The 21,516-nt window shown below is 60.8% G+C and overlaps 1 protein-coding gene and 1 long non-coding RNA gene across 2 annotated transcripts in view; one reads left to right on the forward strand and one right to left on the reverse strand.

Annotated features, from left to right (window-relative positions):
• Positions 1-233: 233 nt before the first annotated feature.
• Positions 234-13,343, reverse strand: PSMC4 (proteasome 26S subunit, ATPase 4). Its single transcript, XM_007069835.4, has 11 exons — positions 13,016-13,343; positions 5,646-5,744; positions 4,964-5,150; positions 4,718-4,864; positions 4,300-4,409; positions 3,881-3,974; positions 3,381-3,548; positions 2,725-2,801; positions 2,339-2,507; positions 1,075-1,130; positions 234-411 (listed from the first exon to the last, which is right to left on the reverse strand). Exons 1-11 carry the CDS (start codon positions 13,256-13,258, stop codon positions 298-300), a joined length of 1,464 nt encoding a protein of 487 aa, XP_007069897.2. The 5' UTR covers positions 13,259-13,343; the 3' UTR covers positions 234-297.
• Positions 13,344-18,543: 5,200 nt separating this feature from the next.
• LOC119564278 overlaps positions 18,544-21,516 on the forward strand; it is a 34,396-nt gene continuing 31,423 nt past the window's right edge. The window contains exon 1 of the long non-coding RNA XR_005223073.2: positions 18,544-19,297. This is a non-coding gene — a long non-coding RNA (uncharacterized LOC119564278). The remainder of the gene's footprint in view (positions 19,298-21,516) is intronic.

Genomic DNA, 21,516 nt, shown 5'->3' on the forward strand with positions numbered 1-21,516 from the left:
CACTCCCCCCAGAGGCATGGGGCTGGGGAAGGGATCGGCAGGATGTTAGCCTGCTCCACACTCCCCCCGGGGCCCTGGGCTGGGCCAGGCTGGGCAGCAGGGACAGACACCAGCACTCCCTGAAGGGCTGTGGGGCTGGGTCTACTGGAGGGATTTTAGCCTGATCCGCGCTCCCCACAAGGCTCCAAGTTGGGCCAGGCCACAGGGACAGACAGCGGCACTCCCAGCAGAGGTAGGGAGCTGGGGATGGGTTTATTGGTTGGATGTCGAGCCTGCCCCACACTCCCCCATGGTCCCTCATTTGTAGAACTCGTGCTCCTGCTCGTCCTTCTTGATGACCGTCTTGTACGCCTTCTCGAAGTCCTTGGCCAGGACGATGTAGCGGTTCTCCCGCACGGCCAGCATGCCACCCTGTGCATACAGAGACATGTGTGAGGGGGCGATGCTGGGCGCAGTGACCCCCTCCCCATCCTGCCCTGTGAACACGCGTGGGGATGCCACCGCCAGGTGCAGTGACCCCTCCCATCCTGCCCTGTGCACAGGGGGACATGTGAGAGGGGGCGGCATCAGGGTGCAGTGATCCCTGCATCCCACCCTGCGCACATGGGCACATGCATGGGGGGGCAACACCAGGTGCAGTGACCCCGCCATCCCACTCTGCGCACACGTGTGGGGGCAACGCGGGGCACAGTGACCCCAGCCCACCATGTGCACAATGGGCATATGTCTGGGGTGGGGTGGGTGCTGAGCAGTGACCCCCCTGTGCATGTGGGCACATGCATGGGGGGGCACGACACTGGGTGCAGTGACCCCCCCCAACCCCCCATGTGCACACGTGTGTGGGGGGGATGGTGGGCACAGTGACCAACCCCATGCACAATCGCCCAGCAGCAGGAGGACCCCATAATCTCAGAGTCAGGGTTCCTTCAGCCACCCGCTCTGTGGCGGTGGTCCTGCTGACTTGGGGGAGCAGTGGGGGATCCCCAAAAAAGGAGCAGGTCACAACACACACAGCACCCAGATATCATGGCCCGGGGCGTCCAGGTGCCCTGTCCCATGGCCCCCAGCATTTACCTCCTGGCAGATGGAGTTGATGTCGGCACCCGAGATCTTATCCGGCCGGGCCACATCTGGGGAGGAGTGAGGGAAACGTCTGCACAGCAGCTGAGCTGGATCATGGTGAGAGGGCCCCTGGGAGCCACTGCCACCTCGACTCCTCCCCCACGCGCCAGGGGGCCAGCAATGCTGCCAGGGCACCGTGGTGGGGGGCCCTGATGGGCTTCTCATAGCCTTCCCAGAGGGATGGGATTGAGCTCGAGGGCCCATGAAGCTCCTGGGCGGGGGGAAGGGAGCAGATTGGCATGACGACAAGTCCAGAGGCCCCAGACAGGAGGAGTGGGCATGTTGGGGGCTAAAGTCAGAGGATAGGTTTTTTTGGTGAGTGACCCCTCTCCGCCCCCGCCAACCCTTTCTGGACCCTATGGATCCAGAGGCACAGGCAGGAGCCAGCTTCACCCTATCCCCCCACTCCTGAACAGAACCAGAGAGCACTGGCTCAGCTATGCCAGGTTCTCCCTGGGGGTCCTGGGCCCTCCTGCCTCATTACTCCGGCCTGCAGCCTGAGCCAGGCCCACCCCTTGCCCTGTGGGCTCGTGCCAGACTTGTGTCCGTCTGCCTGCTCTTGGTGAAGCAATCAGTCCATATGCTGTGCCAGTCACTGCCCAGCAGGAGGCAGCCCCAGCCGCACCCTCCCCTGGTGCTCCCCCTGTCTAGCCACGTGTCAGAGGGGGACAGAACAGCTCCCAGCTGTCGTGCCCACACCTGTAGCCGGACTCCACCCTGACCCCAGCCCTGGAGGTGGCCAGAAGACATCCCCTCCAGCAGGGGCTGCCCAGGGAGAGGAGGGGTTCTTGGATCAGTGCACCCCCTGGACCCTCAGGCATGTGTGTGTGACACAGGGAGAGTGGGGCAGAGCTGTGGCCTGGGTCACTGGGTCAACCCCGTATGGGGCAGCATAGGGCTGACAGGCACCTTCTTATGAGCTGGGCCCGAGACATCCCTTCCTCAGTGCCGGGCACCCAGTGGGACGCAGCCTCCCTGCGCGCCCCCCCCCATGCCAGCCAACGGGACGCAGCTTCCCCCCTGTGCTAGGCACCCAATAGGACACAGCTCCCCCGCCGTGTCCCCCCACGCCAGGCAGCCAAGACGCAGCCTCCCCCCCCATGCTAGGCATCCACTAGGATGCAGCCCAGCCCAAACACGTGCTGGGCACCCAGTCGAACACAGTCTTCCTGCTGTGCCACCCTTCCCCCCCCGTGCCAGGCTCCGGGCAGGATACAGTCCTCCAGGTCCACCTCCTCAGACAGGTTCATCTTGCTGGTGATGGTGGAGAAGATGAGGCGCTTCTGGCGCCGGTCGGGCAGGGGGAACTCGATCTTGCGGTCGAGGCGGCCGGGCCGCAGCAGGGCGGGGTCCAGCGTGTCTGCCCGGTTTGTGGCCATGATCACCTGGAGGGCAAGAGCGCACAATCACTCCTCAGGAGAGCCCTCTGCCCATCCCCAATGGGGAGACTCAGCCCCTTTGGTCCTGTGCCCTCCAGCCTCGCTGGGACAGCAGTGCCTTTGCCCCCATTCAGCCCCCCACATCCCACCACCTCAGGGAGAAATCTGGCGGCTGGCACAGCAATGCCTGTCACCCCCCATCCCAACCCCTGCTCTCCCGCACCTTGACGTTGACGTTCTGATCAAAGCCGTCCATCTGGTTGAGCAGCTCCAGCAGGATGCGCTGCACCTCCCTGTCGGCTGGGGAGAGGGGCACAGCCCGGTGAGTGGGGCACCTGGAGAGCCAGCGCCGGGCACAGACACCCCTGCCCCCCACTATCTACCCTCATTCCCATTCCTCTCCCCTCCCGCATCACCCCCTTCTCCAGTGCCCACCCCGACCCTGCCAAACCCACTCCCTTCCCCCTCCCCTCCAGCCGCTCCTCCCTCCCGCCCCTTATCCCCTCCCCCCAATCTCCTGCCACTATTGTCCCCACCCAGTGCACCTCAGCCTTGCCCACCACTGCCACCCCACATTTGCACACCTCCGCCACTACCCCCAATCCTGCCACCCCAGCCTCCCTCACAGTCCCTCCACCCCACTGCCCACCATGGGACTGGCCGGAACCTGAGGGGCTCACCCCAGTGTGACACTGACATCTACAAGGAGTGGGGTGGGGGCTGTAGCTCTCTGCTCCCCCCGCCTGCTGGGACTTGGGTCCGGTACCCTAGAGGGAAGAGGCCCCATGTCCCATTCCCGCTCCTCCCGAGCCAGCCCTGGGACCAGATCGGAGCCTGCACCCCCAGAGGGGCAGGCCCAGTGCCTTGCCCCCGGCTCACCCCCTGTCTGGGCGTCAAAGCGCTTGGTGGCGATGGCATCTATCTCGTCTATGAAGATGATGGCAGGCGCATTCTCCTTGGCCAGCCGGAAGACGTCCCGCACCATGCGCGGCCCCTCACCCAGGTACTTCTGCACAAACTCCGAGCCCACCACGCGGATGAAGGCAGCTGGACAGATGGGTAGACAGCATTAGTGCCCAGCTCCCCTGCAAGACAGCAGCCCCACTCCATCCCTGGCTGTGAGAGATACCCCGCCATGGGACAGGCACGCCCTGGGGCAACCCACAGGCTCCCCGTGCCACACAGCCCTGGCACCAGCCCCTGGCAGCTGCAGCACCAACCCTCCTGGCACAAAGCCGGGGCCCTTCTAGACCTTGAGCCGGAACCACAGGTCGCCTGGTACCTTTGCGCTAGAGAACCCAGGCATCCTTGACAGACTCCCATGGTACTAGCTGGGCACTGGTGCTCCCCCCTCACCCGCAGTCCAGCACCCTGCTCACCTGTGGTGTGATGGGCCACGGCTTTGGCCAGCATAGTCTTCCCACAGCCCGGGGGGCCATACATCAGGACGCCGCGCGGGGGGTCAATGCCGATCTGAGGAGGACAGAGGGGGTTACTGGGGGCTCCCCCATCCCGCCCTTGAGAGGCCCAGCAAGCTGGTGAGCTGGGGTCTGGACACCAGTCACATCTGGTGCTGCCGAAAGTCAAGGGTTCTGTGCCTCTCCTGATCTGACAGCGACTTGCCAACCCCAGCCCAGCCCCTGAGCACACAGCCCCAAGCCCCGCAGGAGTCCCCCCAGCTACAGGGCACAGTGAGAGGAGCATCCATGCTGGACCTGCAGGACGGAGCTCAGCCCTAGCACAGGGCACAGCCACCCAGAATGTAGCCCCAGCCAACCCAGTCTCGCCCCCCACTCACCTGCTTGTAGAGCTCAAAGTGGGTGAGGGGCAGCTCCACGGCCTCCCTCACCTCCTGCTTCTGGATGTCCATCCCGCCGATGTCGGCGTACATCACGTCTGGTTTCTGATCTGTGGGCACACATCAGGGCTGAGCCCAGCACAGGCAGGGGACCCCTGCCTCCCCTATTCATAACGGCCAGGGGACCTCCGCTCCCCAGAAAACCTGCACTCCCGGCATTCGCAGCACAACTGGGGGACCTACCGCCCCCTGTCCAGCACAGCCGTGGGACCCCCGCCTCCCCTGTCCAGCACTCCCCGCATGCCTGTGGGACCCTCAGCTGCCCAGCACAGCTGGGAGACCTCTGCCCCCATTGGCACTGGGCATGCTGCTCCCTGTGGCACCGGCTGCCCCTGGGGCTGGCGCAGGGAACACCCACCTGATGTCAGCATCATAATGCTGCTGTCAGCCTCGGGTGGCAGCACATCCACCAGCGCGTTGCTGTGCTTGTGGAGGGCCACCGAGGCATTGGGCTTCAGCAGCTCCCGGTCAATGGTGCTCAGGATCCGCACATAGTAATTGGAGCCTGCGGGTGAGAGGCAGATGGGGGTAAGCCAGGCAAAGCCGGGGCCCGGACCCCCGTGCACAGCTCCCCTCCCCCGCAATCCCGCTCCTCCATCTGCACCTGTGGTAGAGCCCACGATGGCCGTGTTCTGGTCCACGGCCTCCAGGAACTGGCCGATGACCAACGGGATGCTCTGGATGCGCTTCACCTCCTCCTGCGCGTGCAAGAACTCCTTCTTCAGGTTCTTCTGCTCATCCTTGATGTACTCCTCCTGCACCTCCAGGAACTCCAGCTCCTGCTGCAGCTTCTACGGACGGACAGACAGACAGACAGACAGCCCCTCCTCCCTGCTCTGCTCAGGTACCCGCAGTAGCTGCTAGAGGAAGTGGCGCCACGGGCCGGGCACCAGAAAGCTCCCTGCTCAGCACTGCGGCTGGGTGACCTGCAGGGAAGTGGGCTCCCAGGGGTGCTGTGCAGCAGAGGGGAATGGGACTGGAAGAACCAAACCCACCAGAGGTTACTGGGGCCCAGATCTCCCAGGTCCCTGGCCCCACAACCCTGGTCAGAGATGCCATCGGATCCCAGCTCCGGGCCAAGGGCACATGCTGCCCCCACCTCGGGGCCTGCCATCCCAGCCCTGCCACCCACAGCTCCCGTCTGAGGGCATCCCCCTCAAGGCCTGCCGTCCCATCCCCCTAACTCCACCATCCGGTCAGAGGGCCACTCCCACCCTGAGGCCTGCCCTCCCAACACACCTCCCATCTAAGGGCAACCCTCTCCGCCACCCCAGCCCCCAGCTTACCTTGTACCGGCTGTAGAGATCCTCCAGGTCCTCGGGCTCCGGGGCCAGGAAGGACAGGCCAGTCTGGGGCCTGGAGATAGCCAGCGCAGGCAACTCATCCTAGGACAGCCACAGACAGGCAAGGTGAGAGCTGAACACCCCAGCTCAGGGGTGACCACAGCTCAGGGAGGGTTGAAGCTCCCTCTGAGCAGCAAAAGTCTTACACCCGATCTGATCCCACCCAGCTGCCGGGGTGCCAAGCACCGGGCCCTGAGCCCAGCTGGGCAGCAAGAGTCAGACACCCCCATCCCGCCCCCGTCAGATAAGGATGGGGGGAACGAAGGGACTAGAGAGACACCAGAGATTTTCTGACCAATCTGAACAAATTCAAATCACCCAAGCCAGATGCTACTCACCCGAGGGTGAAGGAATTAGCTGAAGAAATATCAGAGCCACTGGCAATAGTATCTGTAAACTCATGGATGACAGGAGAGGTCCTGGAACACTGGAGAAGGGCTAGCATAGGGACCATCTTTAAAAAGGAGGAGCCAGGGAACTATAGACAAGTGAGCCTGGCCTCGATACCTGGGAAGGTACTAGAGCAGTGGTTCTCAAACTTTTGTACTGCTGACCCCTTTCACATAACAAGTCTCTGAATGCGACCCCCCTTATAAATTAAAATAATTTTTTTATATATTTAAACACAATTATAAATGCTGGAGGCAAAGCAGGGTTCGGGTTGGAGGCTGACAGCTTGCAACCCCCATGCAATAACCTCGCAACCCCCAGAGGGGTCCCGACCCGCAGTTTGAGAACCCCTGTACTAGAGCAATGTATGAAACATTCACTTTGCGAACACCTGGAGGATGAAGGGGTGATCGCTAGCAGCCAGCATGGATTTACCAAGAACAAATCACACCAAACCAGCTTGATTTCCTTCTTTGACAGGATTTGGTGGATAGGGGGAATGCAGTGGAAATAATATACCTGGACTTCAGCAAGGCTTTTGACTAGGGCTGTCAAGTGATTAAAAAAATTCATTGTAATTAATCGCGCTGTTAAACAATAATAGAATACCATTTATTTAAATATTTTTGGATGTTTTCTACATTTTCAAATATATTGATTTCAATTACAACACAGAATACAAAGTGCACAGTACTCACTTTATATGATTTTTATTACAAATATTTGCACTATAAAAATGGTAAAGAAATATATTTTTCAATTTACCTAATACAAGTACTGGGCACCAATGATGGCCTTGAGCGGATCACTGCAGACTATGTGGCTCTGGGAAGGATAAAGGAGTTTGAGGCGAAAGTGGTCTTCTCGTCCATCCTCCCCGTGGAAGGAAAAGGCCTGGGTAGGGACCGTCGAATCGTGAAAGTCAACGAATGGCTACGCAGGTGGTGTCAGAGAGAAGGCTTTGGATTCTTTGACCATGGGATGGTGTTCCAAGAAGGAGGAGTGCTAGCCAGAGACGGGCTCCACCTAACGACGAGAGGGAAGAGCATCTTCGCAAGCAGGCTGGCTAACCTAGTGAGGAGGGCTTTAAACTAGGTTCACCGGGGGAAGGAGACCAAAGCCCTGAGGTAACTGGGGAAGTGGGATACCGGGAGGAAGCATGAGCAGGAGCGTGCGAGAGGGGAGGGCTCCTGCCCCATACTGAGAAAGAGGGACGATCAGCGAGTTATCTCAAGTGCCTATACACAAATGCAAGAAGCCTGGGAAACAAGCAGGGAGAACTGGAAGTCCTGGCACAGTCAAGGAATTATGATATGATTGGAATAACAGAGACTTCGTGGGATAACTCACATGACTGGAGTACTGTCATGGATGGATATAAACTGTTCAGGAAGGACAGGTTTTTCTGCAGTTTCATACCGGAGCTCTGAGCAGTCATACTGCTCTCTTACATACAGTGCAACTCCCCCACCTTTTCTGCGCTGCCTGAGTGTCTCTGGATTCAAGTTTAGAAGCGTGAGCAACGAGGGTGATGTCGTGGTGGGAGTCTGCTATAGACCACCGGACCAAGGGGATGAGGTGGACGAGGCTTTCTTCTGGCAACTCGCAGAAGTTACTAGATCGCACGCCCTGGTTCTCATGGGAGACTTCAATCACCCTGATATCTGCTGGGAGAGCAATACAGCGGTACACAGACAATCCAGGAAGTTTTTGGAAAGTGTAGGGGACAATTTCCTGGTGCAAGTGCTGGAGGAACCAACTAGGGGCAGAGCTCTTCTTGACCTGCTGCTCACAAACCGGGAAGAATTAGTAGGGGAAGCTAAAGTGGATGGGAACCTGGGAGGCAGTGACCAGGAGATGGTCGAGTTCAGGATCCTGACATAGGGAAGAAAGGAGAGCAGCAGAATACAGACCCTGGACTTCAGAAAAGCAGACTTTGACTCCCTCAGGGAACTGATGGGCAGGATCCCCTGGGAGAATAACATGAGGGGGAAAGGAGTCCAGGACAGCTCGCTGTATTTTAAAGAATCCTTATTGAGGTTACAGGGACAAACCATCCCAATGTGTAGAAAGAATAGTAAATATGGCAGGCGACCAGCTTGGCTTAACTGTGAAATCCTTGCTGATCTTAAACACAAAAAAGAAGCTTACAAGAAGTGGAAGATTGGACAAATGACCAGGGAAGAGTATAAAAATATTGCTCGGGCATGCAGGAGTGAAATCAGGAAGGCCAAATCACACCTGGAGTTGCAGCTAGCAAGAGATGTTAAGAATAACAAGAAGGGTTTCTTCAGGTATGTTAGCAACAAGAAGAAAGTCAAGGAAAGTGTGGGCCCCTTACTGAATGAGGGAGGCAACCTAGTGACAGAGGATGTGGAAAAAGCTAATGTACTCAATGCTTTTTTTGCCTCTGTTTTCACAAACAAGGTCAGCTCCCAGACTACTGCACTGGGCAGCACAGCATGGGGAGGATGTGAGCAGCCCTCTGTGGAGAAAGAAGTGGTTCGGGACTATTTAGAAAAGCTGGACGAGCACAAGTCCATGGGGCCGGACACGCTGCATCCGAGAGTGCTAAAGGAGTCGGCGGATGTGATTGCAAAGCCATTGGCCATTATCTTTGAAAACTCAGGGCGATCTAGGGAAGTCCCGGACGACTGGAAAAAGGCTAATGTAGTGCCCATCTTTAAAAAAGGGAAGAAGGAGGATCCTGGGAACTACAGGCCAGTCAGTCTCACCTCAGTCCCTGGAAAAATCATGGAGCAGGTCCTCAAGGACTCAATTCTAAACCACTTAGAGAAGACAAAAGTGATAAGAAATAGTCAGCATGGATTCACCAAGGGCAAGTCATGCCTGACTAATCTAATTGCCTTCTATGACGAGATAACTGGCTCTGTGGATGAGGGGAAAGCGGTGGACGTGTTGTTCCTTGACTTTAGCAAAGCTTTTGACACGGTCTCCCACAGTATTCTTGCCAGCAAGTTAAAGAAGTATGGGCTAGATGAATGGACAATAAAGTGGATAGAAAGTTGGCTAGATTGTCGGGCTCAAAGGGTAGTGATCAATGGCTCCATGTCTAGTTGGCAGCCGGTATCAAGTGGAGTGCCCCAAGGGTCGGTCCTCGGGCTGGTTTTGTTCAATATCTTCATAAATGATCTGGAGGATGGTGTGGATTACACCCTCAGCAAGTTTGCAGATGACACTAAACTGGGAGAAGAGGTAGATATGCTGGAGGGTAGGGATAGGATACAGAGGGACCCAGACAAATTAGAGGATTGGGCCAAAAGAAATCTGATGAGGTTCAACAAGGACAAGTGCAGAGTCCTGCACTTAGGACGGAAGAACCCCATGCACCGCTACAGACTAGGGACCGAATGGCTCAGCAGCAGTTCTGCAGAAAAGGACCTAGGGGTTACAGTGGACGAGAAGCTTGATATGAGTCAACAGTGTTCCCTTGTTGCCAAGAAGGCCAATGGCATTTTGGGATGTATATGTAGGGGCATTGCCAGCAGATTGAGGGACGTGATCGTTCCCCTCTATTCAACATTGGTAAGGCCTCAGCTGGAGTATTGTGTCCAGTTTTGGGCCCCACGCTACAAGAAGGATGTGGAAAAATTGGAAAGAGTCCAGCGGAGGGCAACAAAAATGATTAGGGGACTGGAACACATGACTTATGAGGAGAGGCTGAGGGAACTGGGATTGTTTAGTCTTCAGAAGAGAAGAATGAGGGGGGATTTGATAGCTGCTGTCAACTACCTGAAAGGGGGTTCCAAAGAGGATGGATCTAGACTGTTCTCAGTGGTAGCTGATGACAGAACAAGGAGTAATGGTCTCAAGTCGCAGCGGGGGAGGTTTACGTTGGATATTAGGAAAAGCTTTTTCACTAGGAGGGTGGTGAAACACTGGAATGTGTTACCTAGGGAGGTGGTGGAATCTCCTTCCTTAGATATTTTTAAGGTCAGGCTTGACAAAGCCCTGGCTGGGATGATTTAGTTGGGGATTGGTCCTGCTTTGAGCAGGGGGTTGGACTAGATGACCTCCTGAGGTCCCTTCCAACCCTGATATTCTATGATTCTATACTGTAGTGCAATCTCTTTATCATGAAAGTTGAACTTACAAATGTAGAATCATGTCCAAAAAACTGCATTCAAAAATAAAACAATGTAAAACTTTAGAGCCTAGACGTTCACTCAGTCCTAATTCTTGTTCAGCCAATTGCTCTGACAAGTTTGTTTACATTTGCAGGATTTAATGCTGCCTCCTTTTTGTTTGCAACGTCACCTGAAAGTGAGAACTGGCATTCGCCTGGCACTTTGTAGCCGGCGTTCCAAGATATTTAGGTGCCAGATGTGCTAAAGATTCACATGTCCCTTCATGCTTCGACCACCATTCCAGAGGACATGCACCCATGTTTATGGCAGGTTCTGCTTGATAATGATCCAAAGCAGTGCGGACCGATGCGTGTTCATTTTCATCAACTGAGTCAGATGCCACCAGCAGAAGGCTGATTTTCTTTTTTGGTGGTTCGAGTTCTGTAGTTTCTGCATTGGAGTGTTCACTTCAGGTTCTTAAACCTTGGGTAGAGCGCTGTAGCTATCTTTAGAAATCTCACATTGGTACCTTCTTTGTGTTTTGTCAAATCTGCAGTGAAAGTGTTCTTAAAACAAACATGTGCTGGATCATCATCTGACACTGCCATAACACAAAATATATGACAGAAAGGGGTAAAACAGAGAGGAGACAAAACTCTCCTCCAATGAGTTGAGTCACAAATTTAATTAATGCTTTTTTTTTTTAAATGAGCATCATCAGCATGGAAGACTGTCCTCTGGAGTGGTGGTAGATACATGAAGGGGTATATAAATGTTTAGTATATCTGGCATGTAATTATCTTGCAATGCTGGGTACAAAACGCCTGTTCTCATTTTCAGTCAACATTGTAAATGAGAAGCGGGCAGCTTTATTGCCCGTAAATGTAAACAAACTTGTTTGTCTTAGTGATTGGCTGAACAAGCAGGAGGACTGAGTGGACTTGTAGGCTCTAAAGTTTTACACTGTTTTGTTTTTGAGTGCAGTTGTGTAACAAAAAACCCTGTAAGTTGCACCTTCATGATAAAGAAATTGTACTGCAGTACTTGTATTAGGTGAACTGAAAAATACTATTTCTTTTGTTTATCATTTTTATAGTGCAAATATTTGTAATAAAAAAATCATATAAAGTGAACACTGTACATTTTGTATTCTGTGTTGTAATTGAAATCAATATATTTGAAAACGTAGAAAAACATCCAAAAATATTTAGATAAATTTCAATTGGTGTTCTATTGTTTAACAATGTGATTAAAACTGCAATTAATCATGATTAATTTTTTTTTTAGTTAATCGTGTGGGTTAACTGCGATTAATTGACAGCCCTACTTTACACATAGTCCCACATGACAGTCTGATAAGTAAGCTGGAGAAATGCAAGCTGGATAGAACTACCATTGAGTGGCTACATAACTCAGAGTAACTATTAATGGAATGATGTCAGATTGGAAGGAGGTATCAAGTGGGGTTCCACAGAGATCTGTTCTGGGTCCAGTGTTGTTTAACATCTTTATTAATGACTCAGAAGTAGGAACAGAGAGCATACTGATCAAATTTGCCAATGACACACAGCACGGGGCGGGGGAGGGGGGAAGTGTTTGCAAACACTTTGGAGGATAGAGCTAAAATTAAGAGAGATCCTGATAAACTGGAGAACTGGGCTATAGGCAACAAAATGAAATTCAACAAAGACAAACATCAGGTGCTACATTCATGGAAGAAGAACCGAATGCACAAATACAGAATGGGGGATTACTGGCTGGGCAGCAGCATGGCTGAGAAGAATCTGGGAGTTGTGGTGGATCACACTTCAACACGAATCAGCAATCTGATGCGGTTGCAAAAAAAGCAAATGCAATTTTAGGTTGCATTAACAGAGACCCAGCATGCAAGTCATGGGAGGTGACAGTAACACTCTACTCGGCCCTGGTTAGGTCACAGCTGGAGTACTGTGTCCAGTTTTGGTCACCAATGTATAGAAAGAATGTAGAGAAACTGGAAATGAGCCCAGACTCCTGAATTCCATGCCCGGATTTGGGGGGGGGGGGGAGGGGGGCACGGACTCCCAGATTCCATGCCCGGATTTGGGGGGGGGGGGGGGCGGACTCCCGGGTTCCATGCCCGGATCGCGCGGGGAGGGGAGAGAGGGGGGAGCCCGGACTCCCGGGTTCCATGCCCGGATCGCGCGGGGAGGGGAGAGAGGGGGGAGCCCGGACTCCCGGGTTCCATGCCCGGATCGCGCAGGGAGGGGAGAGAGGGGGGAGCCCGGACTCCCGGGTTCCATGCCCGGATCGCGCAGGGAGGGGAGAGAGGGGGGAGCCCGGACTCCCGGGTTCCATGCCCGGATCGCGCGGGGAGGGGGGGGGGGGGGGGGCGGACTCCCGGATTCCATGCCCGGATCGCACAGGGGTGAGGGGGGGGGCGGATTCCCGGATTCCATGCCCGGATCGCACAGGGGTGAGGGGGGGGGGCGGATTCCCGGGTTCCATGCCCGGATCGCGCGGGGAGGGGAGAGAGGGGGGAGCCCGGACTCCCGGGTTCCATGCCCGGATCGCGCGGGGAGGGGAGAGAGGGGGGAGCCCGGACTCCCGGGTTCCATGCCCGGATCGCGCGGGAAGGGGAGAGAGGGGGGAGCCCGGACTCCTGGGTTCCATGCCCGGATCGCGCGGGGGGGGGGGGCACTCCGGGCCGGGCCGCCGTGACTCGGCATCTCCCCAGGAGCGCGGCTGCCGGCGGGGCGCGAACCCGGAGGGCGGTGGCGGGGACCGGAGCTCGTCCTAGCGGAGTGGGACCGGGGATCCCCGAGCCACCCCCGCCGGGTCCCCCTCGACCCGCACCTGGGTTTTCTCCACCAAGATCCCGATTTCCTCCATCTTCCCTCCGCCGCGGAAACCTCTGGCCTCCCCGGGGCTGCTGGGCGTTGGAGTCTCTCCCCCGGCGCGGGGACTGCTGGGAGCGGTAGTTCCCCCAGCGCGCGGACTGCTGGGAGCTGGAGTCCTCACCCTGACCCCATTATGAGTTTTGTCCTTCCTCAGCCCCTTTCCAGCAACGCAAGGGTTAACGCACACAGCCCCGCCCATCCCCCGCGTGCACAGTTGGCAACGCAATGCAACGTGAGACCCGGGAGCCGCCCAGTGACAGGCTCAGGCTCTGCGCAGACTCAGGCAGCGTGGCTGACGCCCCGAGCAGCTGCCCCCTGTCCGGGCGGTCGGCCCAGGCTCTGCGCAGACTCAGGCAGCGTGGCTGACGCCCCGAGCAGCTGCCCCCTCTCCGGGCGGTCGGCCCAGGCTCTGCGCAGACTCAGGCCGCCTGAATGACACCCCGAGCAGCTGCCCCCTCTCCGGGCGGTCGGCCCAGGCTCTGCGCAGACTCAGGCCGCCTGAATGACACCCCGAGCAGCTGCCCCCTCTCCGGGCGATCGGCCCAGGCTCTGCGCAGACTCAGGCAGCGTGGCTGACGCCCCGAGCAGCTGCCCCCTGTCCGGGCAGTCGGCCCAGGCTCTGCGCAGACTCAGGCCGCGTGGCTGATGCCCCAAGCAGCTGCCCCCTCTCCGGGCGATCGGCCCAGGCTCCGTGCAGACTCAGGCAGCGTGGCTGACGCCCCGAGCAGCTGCCCCCTCTCCGGGCGATCGGCCCAGGCTCTGCGCAGACTCAGGCCGCGTGGCTGACTCCCCGAGCAGCCGCCCCTTGTCCGGGCAGTCGGCCCAGGCTCTGCGCAGACTCAGGCCGCCTGAATGACACCCCGAGCAGCTGCCCCCTCTCCGGGCGATCGGCCCAGGCTCCGTGCAGACTCAGGCCGCGTGGCTGACTCCCCGAGCAGCCGCCCCTCTCCGGATCATCGGCCTAGGCTCTACGCAGACTCAGGCCGCGTGGCTGACACCCCGAGCAGCTGCCCCCTGTCCGGGCAGTCGGCCCAGGCTCTGCGCAGACTCAGGCCGCGTGGCTGATGCCCCAAGCAGCTGCCCCCTGTCCGGGCGATCGGCCCAGGCTCCGCGCAGACTCAGGCAGCGTGGCTGACGCCCCGAGCAGCTGCCCCCTCTCCGGGCGATCGGCCCAGGCTCCGCGCAGACTCAGGCAGCGTGGCTGACGCCCCGAGCAGCTGCCCCCTGTCCGATGATCGGCCCAGGCTCCGCGCAGACTCAGGCCGCGTGGCTGACGCCCTAAGCAGCTGCCCCCTGTCCGGGCGGTCGGCCCAGGCTCCGCGCAGACTCAGGCAGCGTGGCTGACGCCCTGAGCAGCTACCCCCTCTCTGGGCGATCGGCCCAGGCTCTACGCAGACTCAGGGCGCGTGGCTGACGCCCCGAGCAGCTGCCCCCTGTCCAGGCGATCGGCCCAGGCTCTGCGCAGACTCAGGCCGCGTGCCTGACGCCCCGAGCAGCTGCCCCCTCTGCGGGCTATCGGCCTAGGCTCTACGCAGACTCAGGCAGCGTGGCTGAAGCCCTGAGCAGCTACCCCCTCTCCAGGCGATCGGCCCAGGCTCTGCGCAGACTCAGGCCGCGTGGCTGACGCCCCGAGCAGCTGCCCCGTCTCTGGGCGATCGGCCCAGGCTCTGCGCAGACTCAGGCAGCGTGGCTGACGCCCCGAGCAGCTGCCCCCTGTCCGGGCGGTCGGCCCAGGCTCTGTGCAGACTCAGGCAGCGTGGCTGACGCCCCGAGCAGCTGCCCCCTGTCCGGGCGGTCGGCCCAGGCTCTGCGCAGACTCAGGCAGCGTGGCTGACGCCCCGAGCAGCTGCCCCCTCTCCGGATGATCGGCCCAAGCTCTGCGCAGACTCAGGCCGCGAGGCTGACGCCCGAGCAGCTGCCCCCTCTCCGGGCGATCGGCCCAGGCTCTGCGCAGACTCAGGCCGCCTGGCTGACGCCCCGAGCAGCTGCCCCCTCTGCGGGCGATCAGCCCAGGCTCTGCGCAGACTCAGGCAGCGTGGCTGACGCCCCGAGCAGCTGCCCCCTGTCCGGGCGGTCGGCCCAGGCTCTGCGCAGACTCAGGCCGCGTGGCTGACACCCCGAGCAGCTGCCCCCTCTCCGGGCAATCGGCCCAGGCTCTGCGCAGACTCAGGCCGCGTGGCTGACTCCCCGAGCAGCCGCCCCTCTCCGGATCATCGGCCTAGGCTTTACGCAGACTCAGGCCACGTGGCTGACACCCCGAGCAGCTGCCCCCTGTCCGGGCAGTTGGCCCAGGCTCTGCGCAGACTCAGGCAGCGTGGCTGACGCCCCGAGCAGCTGCCCCCTCTCCGGGCGATCGGCCCAGGCTCTGCGCAGACTCAGGCCGCGTGGCTGACGCCCCGAGCAGCTGCCCCCTATCCGATGATCGGCCCAGGCTCCGCGCAGACTCAGGCTGCGTGGCTGATGCCCCAAGCAGCTGCCCCCTGTCCGGGCGATCGGCCCAGGCTCTGCGCAGACTCAGGCCGCGTGGCTGACGCCCCGAGCAGCTGCCCCCTCTCCGGGCGATTGGCCCAGGCTCTGCGCAGACTCAGGCAGCGTGGCTGACGCCCCGAGTAGCTGCCCCCTGTCCGGGCGGTCGGCCCAGGCTCTGTGCAGACTCAGGCAGCGTGGCTGACGCCCCGAGCAGCTGCCCCCTGTCCGGGCGGTCGGCCCAGGCTCTGCGCAGACTCAGGCCGCGTGGCTGATGCCCCAAGCAGCTGCCCCCTCTCCGGGCGATCGGCCCAGGCTCCGTGCAGACTCAGGCAGCGTGGCTGACGCCCCGAGCAGCTGCCCCCTCTCCGGGCGATCGGCCCAGGCTCTGCGCAGACTCAGGCCGCATGGCTGACTCCCCGAGCAGCCGCCCCCTGTCCGGGCAGTCGGCCCAGGCTCTGCGCAGACTCAGGCCGCCTGAATGACACCCCGAGCAGCTGCCCCCTCTCCGGGCGATCGGCCCAGGCTCCGTGCAGACTCAGGCAGCGTGGCTGACGCCCCGAGCAGCTGCCCCCTCTCCGGGCGATCGGCCCAGGCTCCGTGCAGACTCAGGCAGCGTGGCTGACGCCCCGAGCAGCTGCCCCCTGTCCGGGCAGTCGGCCCAGGCTCTGCGCAGACTCAGGCAGCGTGGCTGACGCCCCGAGCAGCTGCCCCCTGTCCGGGCGGTCGGCCCAGGCTCTGCGCAGACTCAGGCCGCGTGGCTGACACCCCGAGCAGCTGCCCCCTCTCCGGGCGATCGGCCCAGGCTCTGCGCAGACTCAGGCCGCGTGGCTGACTCCCCGAGCAGCCGCCCCTCTCCGGATCATCGGCCTAGGCTTTACGCAGACTCAGGCCACGTGGCTGACACCCCGAGCAGCTGCCCCCTGTCCGGGCAGTTGGCCCAGGCTCTGCGCAGACTCAGGCAGCGTGGCTGACGCCCCGAGCAGCTGCCCCCTCTCCGGGCGATCGGCCCAGGCTCTGCGCAGACTCAGGCCGCGTGGCTGACGCCCCGAGCAGCTGCCCCCTATCCGATGATCGGCCCAGGCTCTGCGCAGACTCAGGCAGCGTGGCTGACGCCCCGAGGAGCTGCCCCCTGTCCGGGCGGTCGGCCCAGGCTCTGTGCAGACTCAGGCAGCGTGGCTGACGCCCCGAGCAGCTGCCCCCTGTCCGGGCGGTCGGCCCAGGCTCTGCGCAGACTCAGGCCGCGTGGCTGACACCCCGAGCAGCTGCCCCCTCTCCGGGCGATCGGCCCAGGCTCTGCGCAGACTCAGGCCGCGTGGCTGACGCCCCGAGCAGCTGCCCCCTATCCGATGATCGGCCCAGGCTCCGCGCAGACTCAGGCTGCGTGGCTGATGCCCCAAGCAGCTGCCCCCTGTCCGGGCGATCGGCCCAGGCTCTGCGCAGACTCAGGCCGCGTGGCTGACGCTCCGAGCAGCTGCCCCCTCTCCGGGCGATTGGCCCAGGCTCTGCGCAGACTCAGGCCGTGTGGCTGACGCCCCGAGCAGCCGCCCCCTCTCCGGATCATCGGCCTAGGCTCTACGCAGACTCAGGCAGTGTGGCTGACACCCCGAGCAGTTGACCCCTCTCCGGGCGGTTGGCCCAGGCTCTGCGCAGACTCAGGGCGCGTGACTGACGCCTCGAGTAGCTGCCCCCTCTCCGGGCGATCGGCCCAGGCTCTGTGCAGACTCAGGCAGCGTGACTGACACCTGGGGCTGGCAACTCTCCGCGTGATTGGCCCAGGCTCTGCGGAGACTCAGGCCGCGTGGCTGATGCCCCGAGCAGGCTGCCTCCTCTCCGGGCGATCGGCCCAGGCTCCGTGCAGACTCAGGGAGCATGGCTGACGCCGCGAGCAGCTGCCCCCTCTGCGGGCTATCGGCCTAGGCTCTACGCAGACTCAGGCAGCGTGGCTGAAGCCCTGAGCAGCTACCCCCTCTCCAGGCGATCGGCCCAGGCTCTGCGCAGACTCAGGCCGCGTGGCTGACGCCCCGAGCAGCTGCCCCGTCTCTGGGCGATCGGCCCAGGCTCTGCGCAGACTCAGGCAGCGTGGCTGACGCCCCGAGCAGCTGCCCCCTGTCCGGGCGGTCGGCCCAGGCTCTGTGCAGACTCAGGCAGCGTGGCTGACGCCCCGAGCAGCTGCCCCCTGTCCGGGCGGTCGGCCCAGGCTCTGCGCAGACTCAGGCCGCCTGGCTGACGCCCCGAGCAGCTGCCCCCTCTCCGGATGATCGGCCCAAGCTCTGCGCAGACTCAGGCCGCGAGGCTGACGCCCGAGCAGCTGCCCCCTCTCCGGGCGATCGGCCCAGGCTCTGCGCAGACTCAGGCCGCCTGGCTGACGCCCCGAGCAGCTGCCCCCTCTCCGGGCGATCGGCCCAGGCTCTGCGCAGACTCAGGCCGCGTGGCTGACTCCCCGAGCAGCCGCCCCTCTCCGGATCATCGGCCTAGGCTTTACGCAGACTCAGGCCACGTGGCTGACACCCCGAGCAGCTGCCCCCTGTCCGGGCAGTTGGCCCAGGCTCTGCGCAGACTCAGGCAGCGTGGCTGACGCCCCGAGCAGCTGCCCCCTCTCCGGGCGATCGGCCCAGGCTCTGCGCAGACTCAGGCCGCGTGGCTGACGCCCCGAGCAGCTGCCCCCTATCCGATGATCGGCCCAGGCTCTGCGCAGACTCAGGCAGCGTGGCTGACGCCCCGAGCAGCTGCCCCCTGTCCGGGCGGTCGGCCCAGGCTCTGTGCAGACTCAGGCAGCGTGGCTGACGCCCCGAGCAGCTGCCCCCTGTCCGGGCGGTCGGCCCAGGCTCTGCGCAGACTCAGGCCGCCTGGCTGACGCCCCGAGCAGCTGCCCCCTCTGCGGGCGATCAGCCCAGGCTCTGCGCAGACTCAGGCAGCGTGGCTGACGCCCCGAGCAGCTGCCCCCTGTCCGGGCGGTCGGCCCAGGCTCTGCGCAGACTCAGGCCGCGTGGCTGACACCCCGAGCAGCTGCCCCCTCTCCGGGTGATCGGCCCAGGCTCTGCGCAGACTCAGGCCGCGTGGCTGACTCCCCGAGCAGCCGCCCCTCTCCGGATCATCGGCCTAGGCTTTACGCAGACTCAGGCCACGTGGCTGACACCCCGAGCAGCTGCCCCCTGTCCGGGCAGTTGGCCCAGGCTCTGCGCAGACTCAGGCAGCGTGGCTGACGCCCCGAGCAGCTGCCCCCTCTCCGAGCGATCGGCCCAGGCTCTGCGCAGACTCAGGCCGCGTGGCTGACGCCCCGAGCAGCTGCCCCCTATCCGATGATCGGCCCAGGCTCCGCGCAGACTCAGGCTGCGTGGCTGATGCCCCAAGCAGCTGCCCCCTGTCCGGGCGATCGGCCCAGGCTCTGCGCAGACTCAGGCCGCGTGGCTGATGCCCCAAGCAGCTGCCCCCTGTCCGGGCGATCGGCCCAGTCACTGCGCAGACTCAGGCATCATGGGGCACATTTGGGGCAGCTGCCCCTTCTCCGCATGATCAGCCCAGGCTCTGCACAGACTCAGGCAGCGTGGCTCACACCCGGGGCAGCTGCCCTCTCTTCGGGCGGGCGGCTCAGGTTCTGTGGAGACTCAGGCAGCGAGGCTTACAACCGGGGCAGCTTCCCTCTCTCCAGGCGATTGGACCTATCTCTGCACAGACTGAGGCAGCATGGAGGACACCCAGGGCAGCTGCCCCCTCTCCCAGCCATGGGCCCAGGCTCTGAGCAGAATTTGGCAGTGTGGCTGACACCCAGGTAAGCTTCCCCCTCTCCGGCTGATCAGCCCAGGCTCTGTGCAGACTGAGGCAGCGTGGCTCATCTCGGGAAGCTGCCCCCTCTCTGGGCCATTGCCAGTAACTGTACTGACTCAGGCAGCGTGGATCACATGGGGGAAGCTACCCCCTATCTGGGTGATTTTCCCAGGCTCTGCGCACACTGAGGCAGTGTGGGTGACACCCGGGGGAGCTGCCCCCTCTCCAGGCGATCAGCCCAGGCTCTACGTAGTGTTTGGCAGCGTGGCTGACACCGGGGGAAGCTTCCCCTTGTCCGGACAGTAAGCCCAGGCCCTGGAGAGACTCTGGCAGTGTGGCTGACACCTGGAGCATCTGCCCCCTCTCTGGGTGGTCGGCCCAGGTTCTGCACTGACTCAGCAAGTGTGGCTGACACCCGGGGCAGCTGCCTCCTCTCCGGGCGGTTGGCCCAGGCTCTGCGCAGACTCAGGCAGCGTGGCTGACACCTGGGGCATTTGTCCCCTTTCTGGGTGGTCAGCCCAGGCTCTGCGCAGACTCAGGCAGAGTGGCTGATAACCGGAGCAGCTGCCCCCTGTCACGGAGTGTGGGGGAGTCAGGGCCCTGCACCCCCACACTTCCTGCGCTTCACCATGACTCTCAGCCAGCCAGTAAAACAGAAGGTTAATTAGGCAACAGGAACACAGTCCAAAACAGAAAAGGAGGACTTGTGGCACCTTAGAGACTAACCAATTTATTTGAGCATGAGCTTTCGTGAGCTACAGCTCACTTCATCGGATGCATACTGTGATCATACAGTATGCATCCGATGAAGTGAGCTGTAGCTCACGAAAGCTCATGCTCAAATAAATTGGTTAGTCTCTAAGGTGCCACAAGTCCTCCTTTTCTTTTTGCGAATACAGACTAACACGGCTGTTACTCTGAAACCAGTCCAAAACAGAGCTTGTAGGTACAGAAAACAGGACCCCTCAGTCAGATCCATCTTGGAGGTAAGAAGCCCAGACCCCGGTGCTGGGCCTCCCTCCGTTTCCCCTGCCAGCTCCAAACTGAAACCCCTTCCAGCAGTCTCCCCGCAACCATACCCCCCCCCCGGCTCCTCCTCCAGCCTTTGTCCAGTTTCCTGGGCAGAAGGTGTCACCTGGCCCCAGCCCCCTCCTGGGCTCAGGTTACGTATCATCCATCACGTGAGGTCACACCCTGATATCCCACCACCATCCAGCACCAATGCAACATTCCCAGTAAAACTCCCACGCAACATTCCCAGGTCAATACTCCCCACTCCCTACTCTGTCACATCTCTCCCCCGTTCAGGACTGAACTGAGTCGGGTGGGGAGTGAGGGGCCCCAGGCCTCTGTGGGGTAGGAGCAGGGAGGGAGTGGGGGGCGGGGCTGGCTTGGGGGGCAAGGGGGAACCACCCCCCAGCACTCACCGGCAGCAGGAGTGGGAGTGCAGCCACCCAGTCCCCAGCCATGCCATCGGTGAGTGCTGGGGGGTGGTTCCCCCTTGCCCCCCAAGCCAGTGCAGGCCTGGCCCTGCTGCAGAGCTCAGGGGAGTGGGGGCAGGGCTGGGGTGGGAAGAGGCAGGGCGGGGCATGGGCGGGGACCCTGGGGAAGAGCCGGAGCAGGGGCTGGAGCAGCACGCAGCTGGAGAGGGCACCAGGAAATTTGGTGCCCCAAATTTCCTGGTGCCCTACGCAGCTGCGTACTTTGTATATGGGTAAGGACAACCCTGGCTATTATGTTGGCACTCCCCTTCACATGGACCACCTCCAACTCCATATCATAATCCTGCAGGAACAGGCTCCACCTCAGGAGCTTGGCATTGGCTCCTTTCATCTGGTGTAACCAGGTCAGGGGGAGTGGTCAGTGTACACAGTGAAGTGTCACCCAAATAGATAGGGCTCTAGCTTCTTAAGGGCCCACACCATGGCCAGGCATTCCTTCTCTACGGTCGCGTAGTTCTGCTCCCAGGGTAGCAACTTCTTGCTCAAGTACACGATGGGATGTCTCTCCCCCTGCATTAACACTGCCCCCAGCCCCGTGTCTGAGGTGTCGGTGAACACCATAAAGGGCTTGTCAAAGTCTGGAGTTACCAGCACTGGGCCACCAGAGCCTCCTTCAGCGCGCAGAGAGCCCTCTGGCACTGCTCAGTCCAGACCACTGTGTCTGGCTTCCCCTTCTTGCATAGCTCAGTGATGGGGGCAGCTATGGAGCTAAAGTGGGGCA

This window comes from Chelonia mydas, chromosome 24 (genome assembly GCF_015237465.2).
Source record: "Chelonia mydas isolate rCheMyd1 chromosome 24, rCheMyd1.pri.v2, whole genome shotgun sequence".
In the NCBI taxonomy this organism is placed as follows: Eukaryota; Metazoa; Chordata; order Testudines; family Cheloniidae; genus Chelonia; species Chelonia mydas.

Bases quoted from the DNA above. Each gene is read 5' to 3' on its own strand.
- PSMC4 (XM_007069835.4), bottom strand. From the start codon at position 13,258: ATGGGCGGGGCTGTGTGCGTTAACCCTTGCGTTGCTGGAAAGGGGCTG. The intron at 3,549-3,880 runs GTGAGCAGGGTG...CCATCTGTCCAG, and splicing joins CGTGGCCCATCACACCACAG to CTGCCTTCATCCGCGTGGTG. The intron at 2,802-3,380 runs GTGAGCCGGGGG...CCCTCTCCCCAG, and splicing joins CTTTGACGCCCAGACAGGGG to CCGACAGGGAGGTGCAGCGC.